At 40.3% G+C, this 17117-nt stretch overlaps 1 protein-coding gene across 1 annotated transcript in view; it reads right to left on the minus strand.

Annotated features, from left to right (window-relative positions):
- Window positions 1-17117, minus strand: part of CNTLN (centlein) — a 380111-nt gene that overhangs the window by 39680 nt on the left and 323314 nt on the right. Inside the window, exons 21-23 of the mRNA XM_060236541.1 lie at window positions 15782-15908; window positions 14265-14402; window positions 11618-11803 (exon numbers count right to left, since the gene is read on the minus strand). Coding sequence (XP_060092524.1) covers window positions 11618-11803; window positions 14265-14402; window positions 15782-15908 — 451 coding nt within the window. The remainder of the gene's footprint in view (window positions 1-11617; window positions 11804-14264; window positions 14403-15781; window positions 15909-17117) is intronic.

Consider the following 17117-nt stretch of genomic DNA (forward strand, 5'->3'; position numbering starts at 1 on the left):
TTCAATGCAGGAACCAGCTCTAGTGCCGCATTCTGGCTATCTAAAGCCCCCTCCCGCTGATCACTCACTTGGCAGGTAAAACCGCACCGCGGGGACTCGCTCGCAGTCTGTCAGGACCAGCATCCTGAAAGGGTGGCCCTGCTGCTGCTGACTCCTCTCCCATCCAGGAAGTGGGGAGGGGCAAGGGGGGACTTTAGATAGCCGGAACACGGCGCTAGAGCTGGTTCTGACATTGAAATCGACATGGGGGGAAGGGAGGGGGAGGAGGAAGGGAGGAGGCATATGGGGCAATTTGTGGGGCACCAGGCACTAGTATGCCTAGGGCACCATGGGGCGTCGAGCCGTCCCATCTGTGAATACTGGCAGACAGTGATCTGATACCTCCCAGTAGTAAAATAACCAGATTTCCCACAAAATGTAACACTAATTATTAGGATGATGGCATTATTAGAGTAAAAACAGCCTGGAGACCACATTATGTGATCAAATCATGGACTGTTATCAAGTTGAACTGACCTTGGGGTTCACTTCAATGAATAAATTTACAACTCGCTAGTAGAAAGGAAACTCAGTGCGCAGCACAATTTAAAAAAAAAAAACCCCTTCACACTAGGGCTTACTAGGGGTAACAAAACAAGCTCTTGTTCTACTTCGGGTGCATTCAGTCACTCCTTTAGTTCCGACATAGGCATGTTTCCCTTTCGGATTTCCTGAGCACGTTCAGACTTCCACATCTGTTACTCGGTAGCAACTCATAGTCATCATCCCGACCTGCCCTGGATTGATCTCGTTGCAATTTGACTCCAGAGAAAGTCCAGCCCTTCCTGCTTAGTGCAGCATACAATTGGGTTATTTCTGTCTGAACGCCTCATTTGCGATGCAGCCGGTTTGCACTTCCCTCAAACTGTGACAGTTTCTGGCGCCATTATTAACAGACGAATTCATGCGTGCGCATGACCACATAACCATTTAGAAGAGTTTTACATTTTCCCTGTCAATACAGGCTACACGGGAGCAGAATATTTTTTTTTAGAGGAACTAGAATATAATATCCCCATTATGTGAGATCTCCATGTGTCAAAGTCCCACCTCCCTGAAAGTAGTTCTCTGCTGATCGGCAGTTTGAATGTGTCTGGCTAAGCTTCTCTCCCCCCTCCCTTCATGAAGATCCCTTCCCACAGCAGCTGTTTTTCAACTGCACGAAACTCGGGGTTTTTTCCCCCAAACACATGCACTGAAATTGTCATTCTGCAGGAAATGCTCCAGCTTCCCCATGCACTCTCTTCCAAAAGTTTAACTGCCAGTTTGGTGTAGTGGTTAAGTGTGCGGACTCTTATCTGGGAGAACCGGGTTTGATTCCCCACTCCTCCACTTGCACCTGCTAGAATGGCCTTGGGTCAGCCATAGCTCTGGCAGAGGTTGTCCTTGAAAGGGCAGCTGCTGTGAGAGCCCTCTCCAGCCCCACCCACCTCACAGGGTGTCTGTTGAGGAAGATAAAGGAGATTGTGAGCCGCTCTGAGACTCTTCGGAGTGGAGGGCGGGATATAAATCCAATATCTTCTTCTTCTTCATCCTTTTGCTCGCCCTGTAATAGCACTAATAACGGGGGTGGGGAGGGGGAAGGGTTGCTGCCCGAGGTCTGAACCCAAGTCCTTTTCCCTCGCCATCCATCTACAAATGAGTTGTAGAGCAACCATATCGACAAAGAGATTGCAACCCCCCCCCCCCCCCCGCGGAAGGTGTGTCGTATGTGTGTGCGCGTGTTGGGAGGGGGAGAAGAAAAAGGGAATTCGGGGATGCTGCTTTTAGCTGAGGGTGCAACGTGCAATCCAACTAATGGTTCCTAGGGAAAGAGGCAATAGGGATCTCTTCATCCCCCCCCTCCAAGTGTGTACGCATGTTTGCTTCTCTCTCCGCTCCAGGTTTTGCCGGAACTTGTTATTTCAAGCACAAGGAAGAAGTGATACAGGTCTGCAATGTCTGATCATTAAAATACGGGACCAGTGCGGGACCCCTCTCTTTCGGGAGTGGTCGTCTGATCTGAAATGTGCCGATACAAAATTGAGCGGTTCAAATTGGAGCGTGATGTATCTGCTTTTAGTGTAATGTCTGACCGCACCCTCCATGTCTTTTCCTGTCCTTTAGACATTTTAAACTGTAGATCCATTCCTAACAGAAATTTTGGCTTGCTTAGTGCACTAGCAGTGGAACTTTCTCACTCTGCCCTTCAACTGCTACTGTACCATAGTCACTGGTTTAATTTAATTTAATTTTTAGATTTATATCCTGCCCTATCCAACAAGCGGGCTCAGGGAAGCTTAAAACAATAAAACAACAGAGTTAAAATAATAGCATAAAAACAGACATTATGAAACAGGAGCAGCACAGTAAACAATCTTACAGACATAGGCGGTAAATAGCATGTTGCTGGTGGCTAACAGCATAACATAACACTGTAATGGTGAAATGCTGGGGGAAGTGATGACTTTCAAAGGACGCCCGCTGGATTAATTAAAAGTCTGGCAGAAGATCTCCGTCTTACAGGTCCTGCAAGGCCCAGATCTCCAGCGGGAGCTCATTCCACCAGGTAGGGACCCGGACTGAAAAGGTCCTGGCCCTCGTTGAAGCCAGCTGTGGGCATCCTTAGGACCAGGGACTATGAGAAGATGTTGAGCAGGAGACCTCAGAGCCGGGGGGCGGGGTGGTCATATGGGGAGAGGCGATTGCTCTTGGGCCTGTCTATTATAGGTGTAAATATCCACTTTCCCATCTGCCTTCAACCCCAAAGCATAGAAAAGATCTTCCAAAATGGAGGACAGATCAGCCCCAGAATCAGTCAAGGCAGGAACTATCAACTGGACTTCCAATATGACATATCTCAGTCATTTTTTCTTTCACCCCAGTCTACCTGTTCCTGAGAGATATACTGAAAAATGCTGTGCTTAGGAAGATTACCTAGTTGAATTCTTCTGATGTAAAGCCTATCTTCTTCTTCCCCCCAATCAAAAAACTTTACTTCTGTCCCTTGAGTAAATCCATTCCTCCAGGGCTTTTGATAGAAAACGCCCAGCAGGAACTCATTTGCATATTAGACCACATCCCCTGATGCCAAGCCAGCTGGAACTGCATTCTTGCTCAAAAAAAGCCTTGCATTCCTCCCCACTGGAAGGTATCTACTCACATGTTGTGACAGTATCTCGTGAGACACATCTACTGCATCTGTGGTGGATATTCTTCCCCTCTTTTGTTCACAGATTGCATCCACATCAGATGCATGTTCTTGTTGAGATACAGATTGCTGAAAGCCACTTGATATTATATGAACCTTTGGCTTTTTGGCTTTTGTTCTCACTTGCAGCAGTGGGCAGCTAGATCATATGTGTCCCAAGCTCTTGCAAAAATAACAGATCAGTTTGTTGTAGCTAACATTCTGCCATTCTTTCTGCTCCTTCCTTGCAGCTTCAGTCAAAATTTGGGGGGGGGGGTGCCGTCTTGGTAGGGGAGTTAGTCTTTTTTCCTTGATGGATTATCAATTGCTGATTTATAAGGGTTAGAATGCTTAATTGAAGTAAATTAGCCAGCAGCCGCAATTTCATCCAACACCTGTGCCAGTTCAACTATTGTTTTAAGTCTTTGTGCTCTCTTCAGGATTGCATAGTCTATCAAAACTGCCTGATATATTTGCTATTTTAATATTAATTTAAATAGGTCATGAAAGGTATGGGCATTTGGTGAATTTGTCCAATTTGTGCCCATTGTATGCACCCAACTGGTGAATGAGGCATATGTCTCATTTGGCTTAAGTGTGGCTGCTCTAAATTGTCTCCTGAGTTGTTCTGTAGACAACCTAAACTGCTACAAAGACAAATACTTCAAGTATTCATAATTTTTGGCCTGCTCTGGTGTAAGTTGGGTCAACAATTCTGCCATTTCTCCATGCAGACATCACTGTAGAACCCCATAAATTTAACTTCTGGAAGCCCAAAATCACGTGCAGTTGCTTCAAAAAGGTGAAAATATGAGCCGACATTCATGACATTTTAGTCTAGCTCACATATCACCTTGATCCCAATTTAGTTGCATTTGCAGCAATGCCATTTTCTGTGCATTTTGCTCTAATACCTGAGACATTAGCATGCAAAGTTGTTTGACTGGATCCTGTCCAGCTGATGGGGCTCCCTGGTGTTCTCACTGCTCCTTCAAGGTCTCCCTTGCAGCTGCTCCATGCTGAGCTGTTGTATGTTGACTTGAAAACTGCACAGTACCATCAACCATAGGATCCCATTCTGCATGGAAAAATGCCAGAGAAAAGCACTTTGCCAAGCCTCCAGTTTGTACCTTCCCTTGCCATAGTGGGTCACTTTCTAAACAGAAGATTTTCTTTTGTCTGTAAGTAACCTCATTCTAATCCACAGAACATGCAGTGGCAGCTTTCCAGGTCTCTTCCAAGAGCAGACCTGAACCATGAAACTCTACAGGATGGTGTGGGGCCCTGAAAAGCTCCTGCTTCTCTTATCACATCAACTTCAAACTGAGAATCATTTATGCCAACCACTGGCTTCTCGTCCTGGTTAATTTTCTCTCTTAAAAAAACAACAGGATAAAAGGAGGTAGAAAAAAACTTACTTATCGCTGTGCTTTCTTTTTGTTCTTTAAAAACAAAACTTATCACAACATTTGGCTGATGTTGCTGATTACAATTTTTTTACAACCACTGCCACCATATCAGGTCGAACTGACTGTGGGGTTTGCTTCAGTGAGTAAATTTACAACTCACTAGTAGAAAGGAAACTTTCAGCAAGCAGCACAAATTTAAAAAAAACCTTCACATTTTATCAAATAAAACATTCAAACTAACAGGATGTATGCACAGCAGAAAACATTCAACATTTAAGCAATAGCAGTAAGTTTTAAAATGCCATAATAGGCTAGCAATTCTTAAAAGGGAAGCTGCAGCTCCATGCAGGATAAGTGCTCACAACCAGCTCAGTGGCAAGGTCACAATAGAATGGGAGTAACTTCCATATTCGTAGACAGCTTGTCATCTCACCAGTAAACATACTCTGGTCCCTCCTGCAAAGTCAGCAGACAATGCCATATCAAACCTTCAAAGGAAAGGAAAAGAAAAATCTGGACTGCTGTGACTCCCCTCAGATAGGTTAACCTTGCAGCTGCTAGCAATGATCACAACCAAGCTATATCCCCCCTCCCTCAAGGTTAGATCCTGCCAAACTTATGACTCTCTCCCAGTTGTCAGACTTATAAAATTATAGGATTATTCAGACCTCATCCATAACTGTGAATCAGTTATATCGTGAATTAGAAATTTACAAATGGCAAGAGTCCACCGTACCAAATGTGTGGTCATTCCTATTTATGCAATTAGTGTGTGACACTGAAACAAAAAGGACATAAACAACATGAGATGATATTGGAGGAATGGTGGGAAAATAAGCTCAACCCAGCCTATTCTCTGATAGTAATGGCTCCACATTGGGAACACTTCTTGAAAAGGCCATCTGAGCCATGGAAGGGACTCAGAAGCCAACATAATTTCAAGTAATCTGGATGAAATCCTCTTGACTGTAGCTGGAGACTCCAAAAACAACTTTCTCCTTTGAGAGCAAAAGAGGAACTGAGGGTAGGGGGCGCTGCTGTGCAGGAGCACACAGTCGCTGGGTGGGAACAAGCTTCTGGTTCTGGGACACAGTGTCCCCTGGAGGCTTTTAGCTGTAAAGACCTATCAAGTGGCAGGACTGCTCATGTGCAGTCCCATCTGGGACTAGGCTCTCCGAACACTACCACATTACAACACTACCACATACATCTAGTCTCTCCCAACACTACCACATTACAACTGAATTTATACCAAGCAACAATGCCATTTTTATTCAATACTTAGATATGTTTGGTGATTCAAGAGACCTTAACTTGTAACAAACCCCTAATACCTTTTCTACTTTCTCTCAGTTGAAGAAGCTTATCCTTAAAGTGATGTCGTCTACATGTTTCTTCTGCCAAAATGCAGGTGACCAGTTGGATGTACTCACAAGAAATAAAGTAAGGGTATGAGAGGAACATTAGTATGTGCATTCTCCTCCTTGCCAATGTAATCTGGAAAGGATTTTTTGGGGGTGGGGGGGAACTTTGCAAACATCTTATGAGAAGCTGCCAGAGGAAATACACCAGTTCTGGATCAGCACACAATGTTGTTGTCTTACAGTAAAAACAAAATACAAGTCGAGTCTAAAGACTGTGATGATTATATGAACAGCTGCTGAAAACGTGCTGCCCACTGCAATTTGGCTCCAATGGCTTAATAATTTAAAACAAATTTCTAAATTTCAATACAGCTTGAAAGATTTTCATCATGTTGATAAATATTGTGATATCTGCACACTGTGTACTATTTATTTCAGAATGATTAGTATAAATTTACAGAACAGCAGAGGTTTCTATTCTTTGCCTTTAGTGATCCAGACTCTGTCCAACATCTACATTATACACAGCTCCTAGTATACTCTACGCATCGCTTACCATATGCTAGCCCTAAACAGTGAGAACTCAGCCATTCACTCCATTCATTAAAATCCAAAGAGCCTATTATTCTGTTTACAGTCTAATAGATATTCATTGTCACCATCCAGACCTCTGATTCAATTTGCCTAAATCCCATCTGAAGAGTGATCTTGATGGAGAATTAATTTAATCACCAGTTCTTCTCAGAACCATCAACTGTGGCTATTTCTGAATAACAGCCTTGGTACCTGCCCTGCTACCAAAGGAAGTCTGATGAGTAGAAAATAGTCAGCAAATTGTGGGAGTTTTTAAAAAGATTTTTCAGATGTCTAGAAAACATGTTTACCTGGGCCATTTCTCAGACTAGCAAATCTCTATTAGACCAAGTGTACATAAAGCATTTGCAAATAATTCAAAAATGTTTTCATTCAGAATTCAGCCTTCTATGGTTTTCCAATGAACATCCACAAGTAGGAAAACTTACTATCAACTGCAAATTGAACAAAGTGGCTTTTCCTCCCTTAATAATTTCTTATTAATAATAACCTGGTCCACAGGATGGTGTATTCATATGATAAGCATAAAAGCCTGGTGGTCGTAAAGCCTCCTATTCCTGATAGATCTCTGATGTTAGTGATGCACACCAAACAACACATTTCATTTTAAACCCAGTATAATCTGATACTTGGTTATCTGGCATGCTGGAATGTAGCCTGCTCCACTGCTGCCGGCTTTCAAGCAAAAGCACAATGGGGAGGACTGGGCTCTGGGTCCTGGACATCAGCACCACTAGCTTATGATGCTGCTGAGTAAGCGATGCCTATGGTCAACAGTCAGCTGAGAAGGTGAGAGCAGAGGGGTAAGGAGCGCATCTTGGCCATAACAGCAGCTACTCAGCCACAGCATGATGGGGTGGCACCAACGGTCAACTAGTTCTTCCTACTCTTCCTCTGTTGTTCTCATATGACAGAAGGTGACACTATCCAGAGATGATACTGAACCTGCTTCAAAGAATGAGGCTGTATAAGTAGGAGGAGTCCAGGTTTTCTATCTCATACTGTTAATTCAGTTTCCTTATGGATGGCTTTAGTCCAAGATGTGTAAATAGCAATTTGACATGATTTACTTTGTGTAATATATAATGCCAATGAAACATGAGGAAGATTTTCAGCTGATATCTTTTCAGTACCACACTGTAGGGTGGGAAAGACATGTCAGAGCCAGACCTTGCATAAATATTTAGTAACTAAGTGAGTAAGTCAATAATGGCTGCTCTGTTTATCATCAATATTTGACTTTTGGACTACATCTTTATTTTCAGGCAGTTTATCTACAAGGTACAACAGACTTAACAGTTTGCATCAACAAGATTCTATAAAATACGTACTTGAACAATTTAAATGAAGACATTTGTAACAATGTATATTTTAAACAAGAGTATCAAATTTTTGTACCATAGTATGAGAATATGATAATCTTATTTAAAATGTACATTGTAAACTTCATATGTAAAACAAGGCATTCTTCATAGCTGCCAGAAATATCTTGGCTTCTTATAATGAATTTGTCATAGTAGATGTCAGCCTTTGAAGCATCTGAAGCATGTCTCTTATTTTTACAATTAGTTTCAAGAAGTGATGGGTGAACAGAGCCCCATTCAGAATGCAATAAGTGTGAGCACTATTCTTGAAACAAATTTTGCTTTTAATTGAGTAATTAGAGTTCTAAACTGTATCACAAATGTTTTGTACCTTTACATGATCACACTGCTCTTCCAAAGATGTCATCCTCCTTCTACTTGCCCAATGCACCAACCAGGAAAAAAAAATTCTTACAAGGTTGATTCGTTTAGTTGATTCTCTTGATCCTGTTGTGTGTATATGTCTATAAAATCCATCCTAAGCAGGTCTACTAAGAATCCTATTAGAATTTACTCAATGGGGTTTATTCCCAGGAAACTGTTTTTAAGCCTGTACAACATGTATAATAGCTACGCAGTTTCCTGCTCTGACATTCCATTGCACCCATTTTGCTTGTCCAAAGCTCAGAGTGTTCATGATAACCAAGAGTTCTAAACTGGATCACAAATATTTTAAAATACAGCTATATAGAAACTGTAGCTTGATCCAGTAAGTCCAGAGCCTCTGCCAACATGATTATTACCATATACACTTAAAACGTACTTGATTTAAAATGATGCATAACCTGTCATTCTCTGGGACATTCCATAAGCATATGTAAGCCTAGCCATCTAGTACATTCTGAGTATGTGCCAACAGTGATTAACTGGCCAGCTGCCATGCTGAATGCTGCCAAATGTGCACAAGGCAAAAAACCCAAATCAAAACAAAGGAAAAAAATGTGCAATCAGTACGAATGTATGTTGTATTCTACTTTAGATGAAAGAGATATTAGAAACAGGATAAAATTTCCCCTCAGGATGTGCTCTTGCAAAATTGGAAGTACTAGTTTAAGTAGATCCAAGTAGTCAGCTATGTTGGTCTGAAGTAGTAGAACAAAATAGGAGTCAAGTTGCACCTTTAAGACCAACTTAGTTTTATTTTAGAACTGACTCATTCTGAGCCACTGACTACCAGCTATGTGTGGCTTTGCTCACTGTACCAGATTCCTCGTCTGATGAAGTGTGCTTAGAGAGCACACGAAAGCTTACGTTCTAAATAAAACTAAGTTGGTCTTAAAGGTGCACTTGACTCCTATTTTTTTCGAGTTTTAAGTAGTACATCTATAGGACTTGACTGAGCCTAGTCACTTTATTTGTAAAATAAATTTCTTGGCAATTATTTTGGGTCATGAAATTGCTTGGTAATTTTTGAAAAGGTATTAGTCATTTAGGCAGCAATCTTATTCTGTTATTTTTCTTTTACTTACCAGTAGCTCTTATCAGGGCTTTTCTTGTAGAAAAAGCCCAGCCAGAACTCATTTCGATATTAGGCCACACTGCCTGACATCATCATTGTTTCACACAGGGCTTTTTTTTGTAGAAAAAGTCCAGGAGGAACTTATTTACATATTAAATCACACTCCCGATGCCAAGCCAGCCAGAACTGAGTTCCTGCTTTAAAAAAGCCCCATCTGTTATCACAGCAATCAAGCTTGACAGTAAGATCAGTATGATATCTTTTTCTGTGAGAACTTTGTCTTTCACAACAAATGGTGAAAAACATAATAATTTTGGAGATTTTAATTTACCTCTGACAAATAGTTCACTAAAAGAAAAAGTCCTTTCACTAACTCAAAAATAAACATATGTATTGTTTGCTGGCCTGGATGAAGCACAAGCCGGAATTAAGATTGCCGGGAAAAACATCAACATCCTCAGATATGCAGATGATACCACTCTAATGGCAGAAAGTGAGGAGGATCTAAAGAACCTCTTGTTGAGGGTGAAAGATGGTTTTGAGCTGTGGTGCTGGAGAAGAATCTTGAGAGTCCCTTGGACTGCAAGAAGATCCAATCAGTCAGTCCTAAGGGAAATCAACCCAGACTGTTCCCTGGAAGGTCAGATGCTGAAGCTGAAGCTCAAATACTTTGGCCACCAAATGAGAAGGGAGCACTCCCTGGAAAAGATCCTGATGCTGGGAAAGACAGAAGGCAAAAGAAGAAGGGGTCGGCAAAAGATGAGATGGCTGGACAGTGTTACTGATGTAACAAACACGAATTTGAGCAGACTTTGGAGGATGCTGGAAGACAGGAGGACCTGGCATGACTTTGTCCATGGGGTCGCAAAGAGTCAGACTCGACTGTGCGACTGAACAACAACATTCTTAGTTAACTTCTTATGTTGTGCAACTGTACAGCACACAGCAAAGTCTGTTTTAAGTGCTACAGAAATCAATATTTTAGTGATCTTAACCACTCAGAATTTTGCCATGAGCTCTTCAGAAGATGCAGTGTCACACTATGAATGGTAATTTGATTCCTTTTCTTTCTTTATAAGCCATTCAGCTGATATTAAGAACTGTGTGCTTAACTGTGTGTTCATTACAGGCTGTCCAAAGTAGTCATTAGCTTGTTAGGTTGTCAACAAACATGTTAATTTCATTTAGGCTTTATTAATTTCACTCCTGCTAGCAATTTCTTTTTAGTCACCTTTACTCTTGACAACTTGGCAGTGACCTTATATTAACAGAGGGGGCAAATATAGCTATGATGTTCTAGGGATGGCATTTATTTGGAAAGCACTGTTAAAATGAGAGATGCTGCCAGCACAAAGAAACAACCTAGTCTGTTCAAGATTCATAACAGGATAAAGAAAGGAAAAGCAAGGTCTGTAGTATTTATTTTTCATGACCTCTTTTTACCTGCACCTCTCCCAGCCTAGCTGTGGCTGCCTCCATGATTCGATCCCATGCCTGTACTTGTAAAAACAAGAGTTAAGTGGAAAAATAGTTCAGTGTCCTTTCCTGTACTCATGTGTACATATACACTGCCCAACTTAGGATACAGTTTCATGATTATGCATAAGGCAGAAAAAGAGGCAGAGGTACAGGTCTGAAGGCCTAGAGGTACTGCTGTTGACTCAAATTGGATGCCAGGCCAATCCATGATCTCTCATACAGCTCATGCCATTACTGCTGTGCCCACCTCCCACCCCTGAGTGCTCGTATTGACAGATGAAGGGCAGGTGAAGAGAATTAACAAAATGTCATAATCAAGTGGTCAAAGAATAGTGCAACTGGAGATCTTCACTATTTCCTTGTCTATAGCAGGATGTGAAATGAAGCATGTGAAATTTATGAAGCCAGATTTGGCATCATGATGATGTCACTAAAAGCAAGGGAATCATAGAATCATAAAGTTGGAATGGACGTTTAGAGTCATCTAGTCCAACCCTCTGCACAATGCAGGAAATTCACAAATACCCCCACATCCCCTGTTACCCCTACTCCATGCCCAGAAGATGGCAAAAAAACCCATAACCTCCCCCCCCCCCAAAAAAAAAAACCCTCCAGGGTCCCTGGGAAGAATCTCAACCATCAGGCACAATTGTTTACATGTGTGAAGTGGGTCCTAAGTCTAGAATCTACACAACTATTAGCAAATCATGAATAAATAAAAGATAATTTAAAAAACCAACCTTCACAAAGGTAACAAACTCTTCCACTTTTTCATTGGCCATGATCAACTTTTTCTGCACTACTTCAAGTGCCTGCCCACTTTGTCTTGCCAAACCATGGAGCTGCTGGGAGGCAGTTGTTTCCAGTTCCGTCATGGCACATTCAGCCTCAACCATTTTGCCTTCTAGATTGGCGACTTTAAGCTCCTTAAATAAGACACACAGAACCTTTACTAAACACCACAACCTCTTTGGACAAACAAATAATGCAATCACAGTTGTCAGCTGGAAAGCACTCCCATAATCCTGCAGATCCATAGCAAGTCTATTCTCCCACTGTGTGGTGCAGATAGCAACCTGGAATATGTAAGATTTTCTCTTCACTTTTTACCACCAGATGACCACATATGAAGCTGCCTTATGCTGAATAAGACTATTGGTCCATCAAGGACACTATTATCTACTCAGACTGGCAGCAGTCCTCCCAGGTCTTCATTTCACCTTCTGCCTGGTCCTTTTTTAACTGGAGATGCTGGGGATCTTCTGTGTGCAAAGCAGAGGCACATAGAGCCATTGTTCTTCCCCTCTAGGGAAGGACATTCTTAATTGGTTACTTGTTCTTTCTTAATACAGGAGGTAGGATATCCTATGCAAACTGTATCCTACAGTTTCAAGAAAGGAGTTAGAATACTGACATTACTAATTTTTCATGTAGAACAAGTAGCATAGGACATGGGTTTAAATTTAAAACGAACCATGAAATATATTTCATGCTTCATTTTAAATTTAAACACATGAGCTTATATGAATGAAGCAACAGCTCTGGGGAATCAAGGTTCTCAAAACCTCTAAGTTCACACCTGTTCGATACCCCAGAAAGGAAGAGGTACAGGCGCAAACTAGATATAACACACAATCACATTTCATTTTCCAGAGGTTTTCTTAAAAACCAAAAACAGATTTCGGAAACTGCATGTCTGAGTAGAAAATGGCAGGGGAAGAATTCTTAATCCATTACATTTCCCTCATGGGGATAAAAACTGGATAATATAGTTGAGTGGGTATGTCTGTTTTGAGAAGAAAAATGCCTAGGGAGTAAAGTGTTAAACATTCAATGTCCACTTTTTCTCATGAACAAAGTAGGAGTCAAGTATCACCTTTAAAACCAACGAAGTTTTATTCAGAATGTAAACTTTTGTATGCATGCATACTTTTTCTGATGAGCGGATGGGGTCTGAAGAAGTATGCATGCATATGAAAGCTTACATTCTGAATAAAACTTTGTTGGTAACACCCAGAGCCCGCCTTGGCGGGGGAGGGCGGGATACAAAAATAAATTTACTTTACTTTACTTACTTGACTCCTGTTTTGTTCTGCTGCTTCTGACCAACACGGCTGCCCACCTGGATCTATCCACTTTTCTCATCTTTAACTTATAACTTCCTGAAGCTTGTTTAAACACATCAACAATGCCCACCTCCAAAACAACTTTGAGAATTACACCTAGTAAGGACTTAAGCAGGATATTAAACAGTTGTGAACTATTTTCTGTTAGGGCTATGAACAGAAGTTGTGAACTATTTTCTGTTCTGTTTGCAACTTAAAGGCAGAGAGCTAGTGTGGTGTAGGGGTTAAGACTAGCATCTGGGAGACCCAGCTTGGAATCCCCACTTGTGCAACGGAAGCTTCCTGGGCTGTCATATGCTGTCAACCTAACCTACCTCACAAGGCTGTTGGAAGCATAAAATGGAGAAGAGGAGAATGATGTAAGCCATTTTGGATCCTTACCGGGGGGAAAGGCATGGCAAATGAATTAAATAAATTCTTCAGCCAACCACTAGCTTAATATGCTTAAATATTTCCCATGTTCACCTTAACCTACCAGTATCTTTTGACCTCCAGTAACAGGATGTTTAGAAGCATAGCACCCATATCGACAATGCCCCCCTCAAGCCCAAAGCACTCATGGGCTGTGGGCTCCAGAGCAGATGGATAAGCCCCCCCATCTCCCGATCTTCTGCTTTGGAGCTCCATGGCAGGTGAAGGAAGAAAAGTGAGTTTGCTGATTTCTTCTACCACTGAAGGCTTTCCACCTGCAATAGCTTTTCATCCTCACTGATCCTGCAATTCCAACCACCATTTTCTTCATGTCAAAAGGAAAAATATGTGCCAACCAGCATCTTCTGTGGGTAAATGGCTAGGTATAACCCCTTGCTCCTCTAACAATGTCAAATGTTCTGTATTTCATGGGAAACTGAAGCAGTGCCAAGATAGCTGAAGAGCTGCTTCTATTATCTAATATTAGTGTTTCTAAAATGTAGAGCAAAGCTTTAAAAGGTAGGCTGTGAACTAACTTAAAACTTTTTTGAATATAGCAGAAGAGGAGAATGCCCACATTTCATTTCATCTTTCTTCCTGCTCTTCCCAGTCAGAAGGCAAAGCAATCTATACCTGTGATCTCCTGCAACTCTGTTCCATCCTGACAGAGATCCCACATATAGACTCACCTGGCAATATGCCAGTTTAATTTACACATGTATTTTGACATGAAAAATATATAGATATTTATTTTTAATAAAAAGCTTACATGAAAAGATTAGGAGAAAAAGTGAAATAGTTACAAGAAGAGAAAAACAATATTCTATGAAGAAAATTTGTAATCATGTACCCTTTTTTCCACCTCCTCTGTAGCTTTGCGATACAGCTGCTCGTACTGTGCCTTTTCTTTTGTAGCGATGTTAAGCCTTTGCTTTAGTGAATCAATTGATGTTTTTTTATTTGAACAGTCTTCAGTCAATGCCTTTACCTGAAGTAACACCCAGAGAATAGCTGTAATTAGTGAAGGCATTTACATCGTTTAGATAGAAAACCTACATCTTGAGTCAAATTAGTAATTACATTTAATTTTACATATTTCTTGGGGTGAAAATGTAGGCTGCTATCTTGCACCTAGTTCGTGTATGGATTGCATCCTACTGAAATCAATATAAATGATACTCATATAACTAACCACAGGACTGCACCTTTTAGTTATTAAATTCCTGGCACTTCACACATAGCCAGACATTGCTATGCAGAACATTCAGTTGCATAGAGAATCAGTCACATCGGGGCTCATAAGGGACCAGTCCTTAGCCATACAATCTACAGCTAACAATATACTTGGATTGCCATTTAAATCAAACTTGAAGAAATATTTAACTTTTATGTGAGAAATTAAATGGACAGATTTCACCCATTCTGCTGTACAATCCGAAAATGAAAAATGCTGTTAATGCAAAAAGAACACTAGAGAGCACATATCTCTACTCTGTTTTCTGCAAAACAACATTACAAAACAATATGAAACAAATATTTATTTTGATTCACTTACATTTTGCCTGAGATCCCACCCCCACCCTTTCTCTCACTTTGACTGATGATTTCTTAATGGCATCTTATTTCTGACACGAAGGGCAAGAGAGTAGTTCTCTCTGGAACTGACAACTGCTTAATGACTGCCAGCGCAGGCTACCTTTCTGAGCCGTGCAGCCAGTACCTGCTTTTAAAGAGAATCAAAGTAGTTCTTGCCTGGAAAACTATTTCTATTTGGGGGTTGTAGAGTGTGCAGCCTCAGGGATTCCTACCCACGTGCCCTGTTTGCCGAGGGGAAGGGGGCAAGCAAACAGACTGTACAAATAGAAGGATAAAAAGGTGCCATTTCATTTTTAATCCCTTTATGCATCTATAAAATGCATTAAACATTTATAGGGAAAATAACTCGCGGAATCATCTAAAATGAAATCATTAAATATATAACAGCTAAAAGGAGGTGACACATAGCTATTATTATAGGTAAATTTTTTTCTTGCTATCACATAGCACGAGCCAGACAGCAAATATATTTTGTATATAATGTAAAATATTATTTAATCTCTATTTTTAAGTGCATGCAATTTTAGCTATATTCTGGACCACATTAAAGTAACAAGCCTTTAATTATCATGTTTTGACTACTATGATAATACACACGACCATAACAATCAATTCAATCCAATAGTATTCCTCAATGGAAATACAAATGCAACAGGTTTTTTTAAAGAGGTAAGATATTCAGAACTGTAGAATGGTTTCATTAGGATGACTTTATAGAGGAAACGTATAGCATCTCAGTTTTGTAGGTTTAAAATTAATAAAGTAAAGTACCTTTTCTTCAAGAGTTTGCAATGTTTCTTTAAAGGCTCTCTCCTTTTCCTGATTAGCTTTCATCCGCATTCTCCAGTCTTCTATTAAATGCCTTTTCATACTTAAGTCTCTCTCCATTCGAGAAATCCTTGAAGCAAAGAAATGCAGTATTCCCCAAATTATGAAATATAACTAGCAGGTTCTTATTTTGAATACTTAAGCTGCATGATTGCAGTGATTGCAAAACTATGTACATTTTCCAGCCAAAACTAATGGGGGGGAAATCCTTGACACATTTTACATATATAAGAGCATAGGAGAAAGCATTAAAACTCTGGATTTCTGAATCATAAAATTTTTAAACCTGTCCCATTATAGTAAATCATAACAAGACGAACACATTACAATGGACAAAACGGAAGCAGAAAACAAAATTGTTTTAATGACTACTGACACAGAAAGTACAGAAGGGGGAAAGTAACTTATCCAAATTATCGATTTCAACGTGTGAACTGCTTGTCAGTGCATAGAAAGTGCTATAACAATGAAATGCAAAACAAAAAAAAATCTCTGAAGGAAAAATGTATCTAAGGGTAATACCTGCAGAAAACCAATATACTGATTTCACAGAACATGCTGCTTCTGCACACAGAGCAAAATCTTTTAAGGAAACATGCTGCTCATTGTGTGACATGTAGGAAGAAAATGTATGCTTATTGCCCTACTACCTGTAACTATTTTCACACAGCTGCAGCACTTCATCCAAATAAAGCAAGTCAGTACAATCATTATGTGGAATTCATTGTTGCTGATATGTCGGCAGCATATAAAATCAGTGAGAAAACCATAGCATGGCAAACTGGATGGAAAGAATTTACATCTGAATGGACGCATCAGAGTATTGGAGGCAATGACAGAGATTACTAGCAAAACACATTCTATATTTACCACATAAAATAATGAAAGGACAGAGCCCATATCAGAATACTAAATCCACCACCAGAGTGCTAGACTCTTTAGATGTACCTTAAAGCATTAATCAATAAAAATATGCATCTTACTAAAGAATTTTTTTTAAAAAAATAGTACTACTGTATTGAAGATGAAGCAACCACATTAACAATTTTTAAAAATGTCTTAAAAGTTCACATTAGCTGGTAATAGAGTTCCTCACTTGTATATTTTTAGACTAAAATTTTACAGTATGCATTTTAGAAATATTGAATTAAAATGCAGTATTATGTAAGTCAAATAACACTTGCAGTTAAAGTGAATGCAAACCCTAATAAGCACAACTGCCCTTTTGCACTTGTACAAATGTAAAATGGGCTATTTAATCCACTTTAAGCATCTAAAC

The sequence above is a fragment of the Heteronotia binoei genome, chromosome 4 (genome assembly GCF_032191835.1).
Source record: "Heteronotia binoei isolate CCM8104 ecotype False Entrance Well chromosome 4, APGP_CSIRO_Hbin_v1, whole genome shotgun sequence".
Taxonomy (NCBI): domain Eukaryota; kingdom Metazoa; phylum Chordata; class Lepidosauria; order Squamata; family Gekkonidae; genus Heteronotia; species Heteronotia binoei.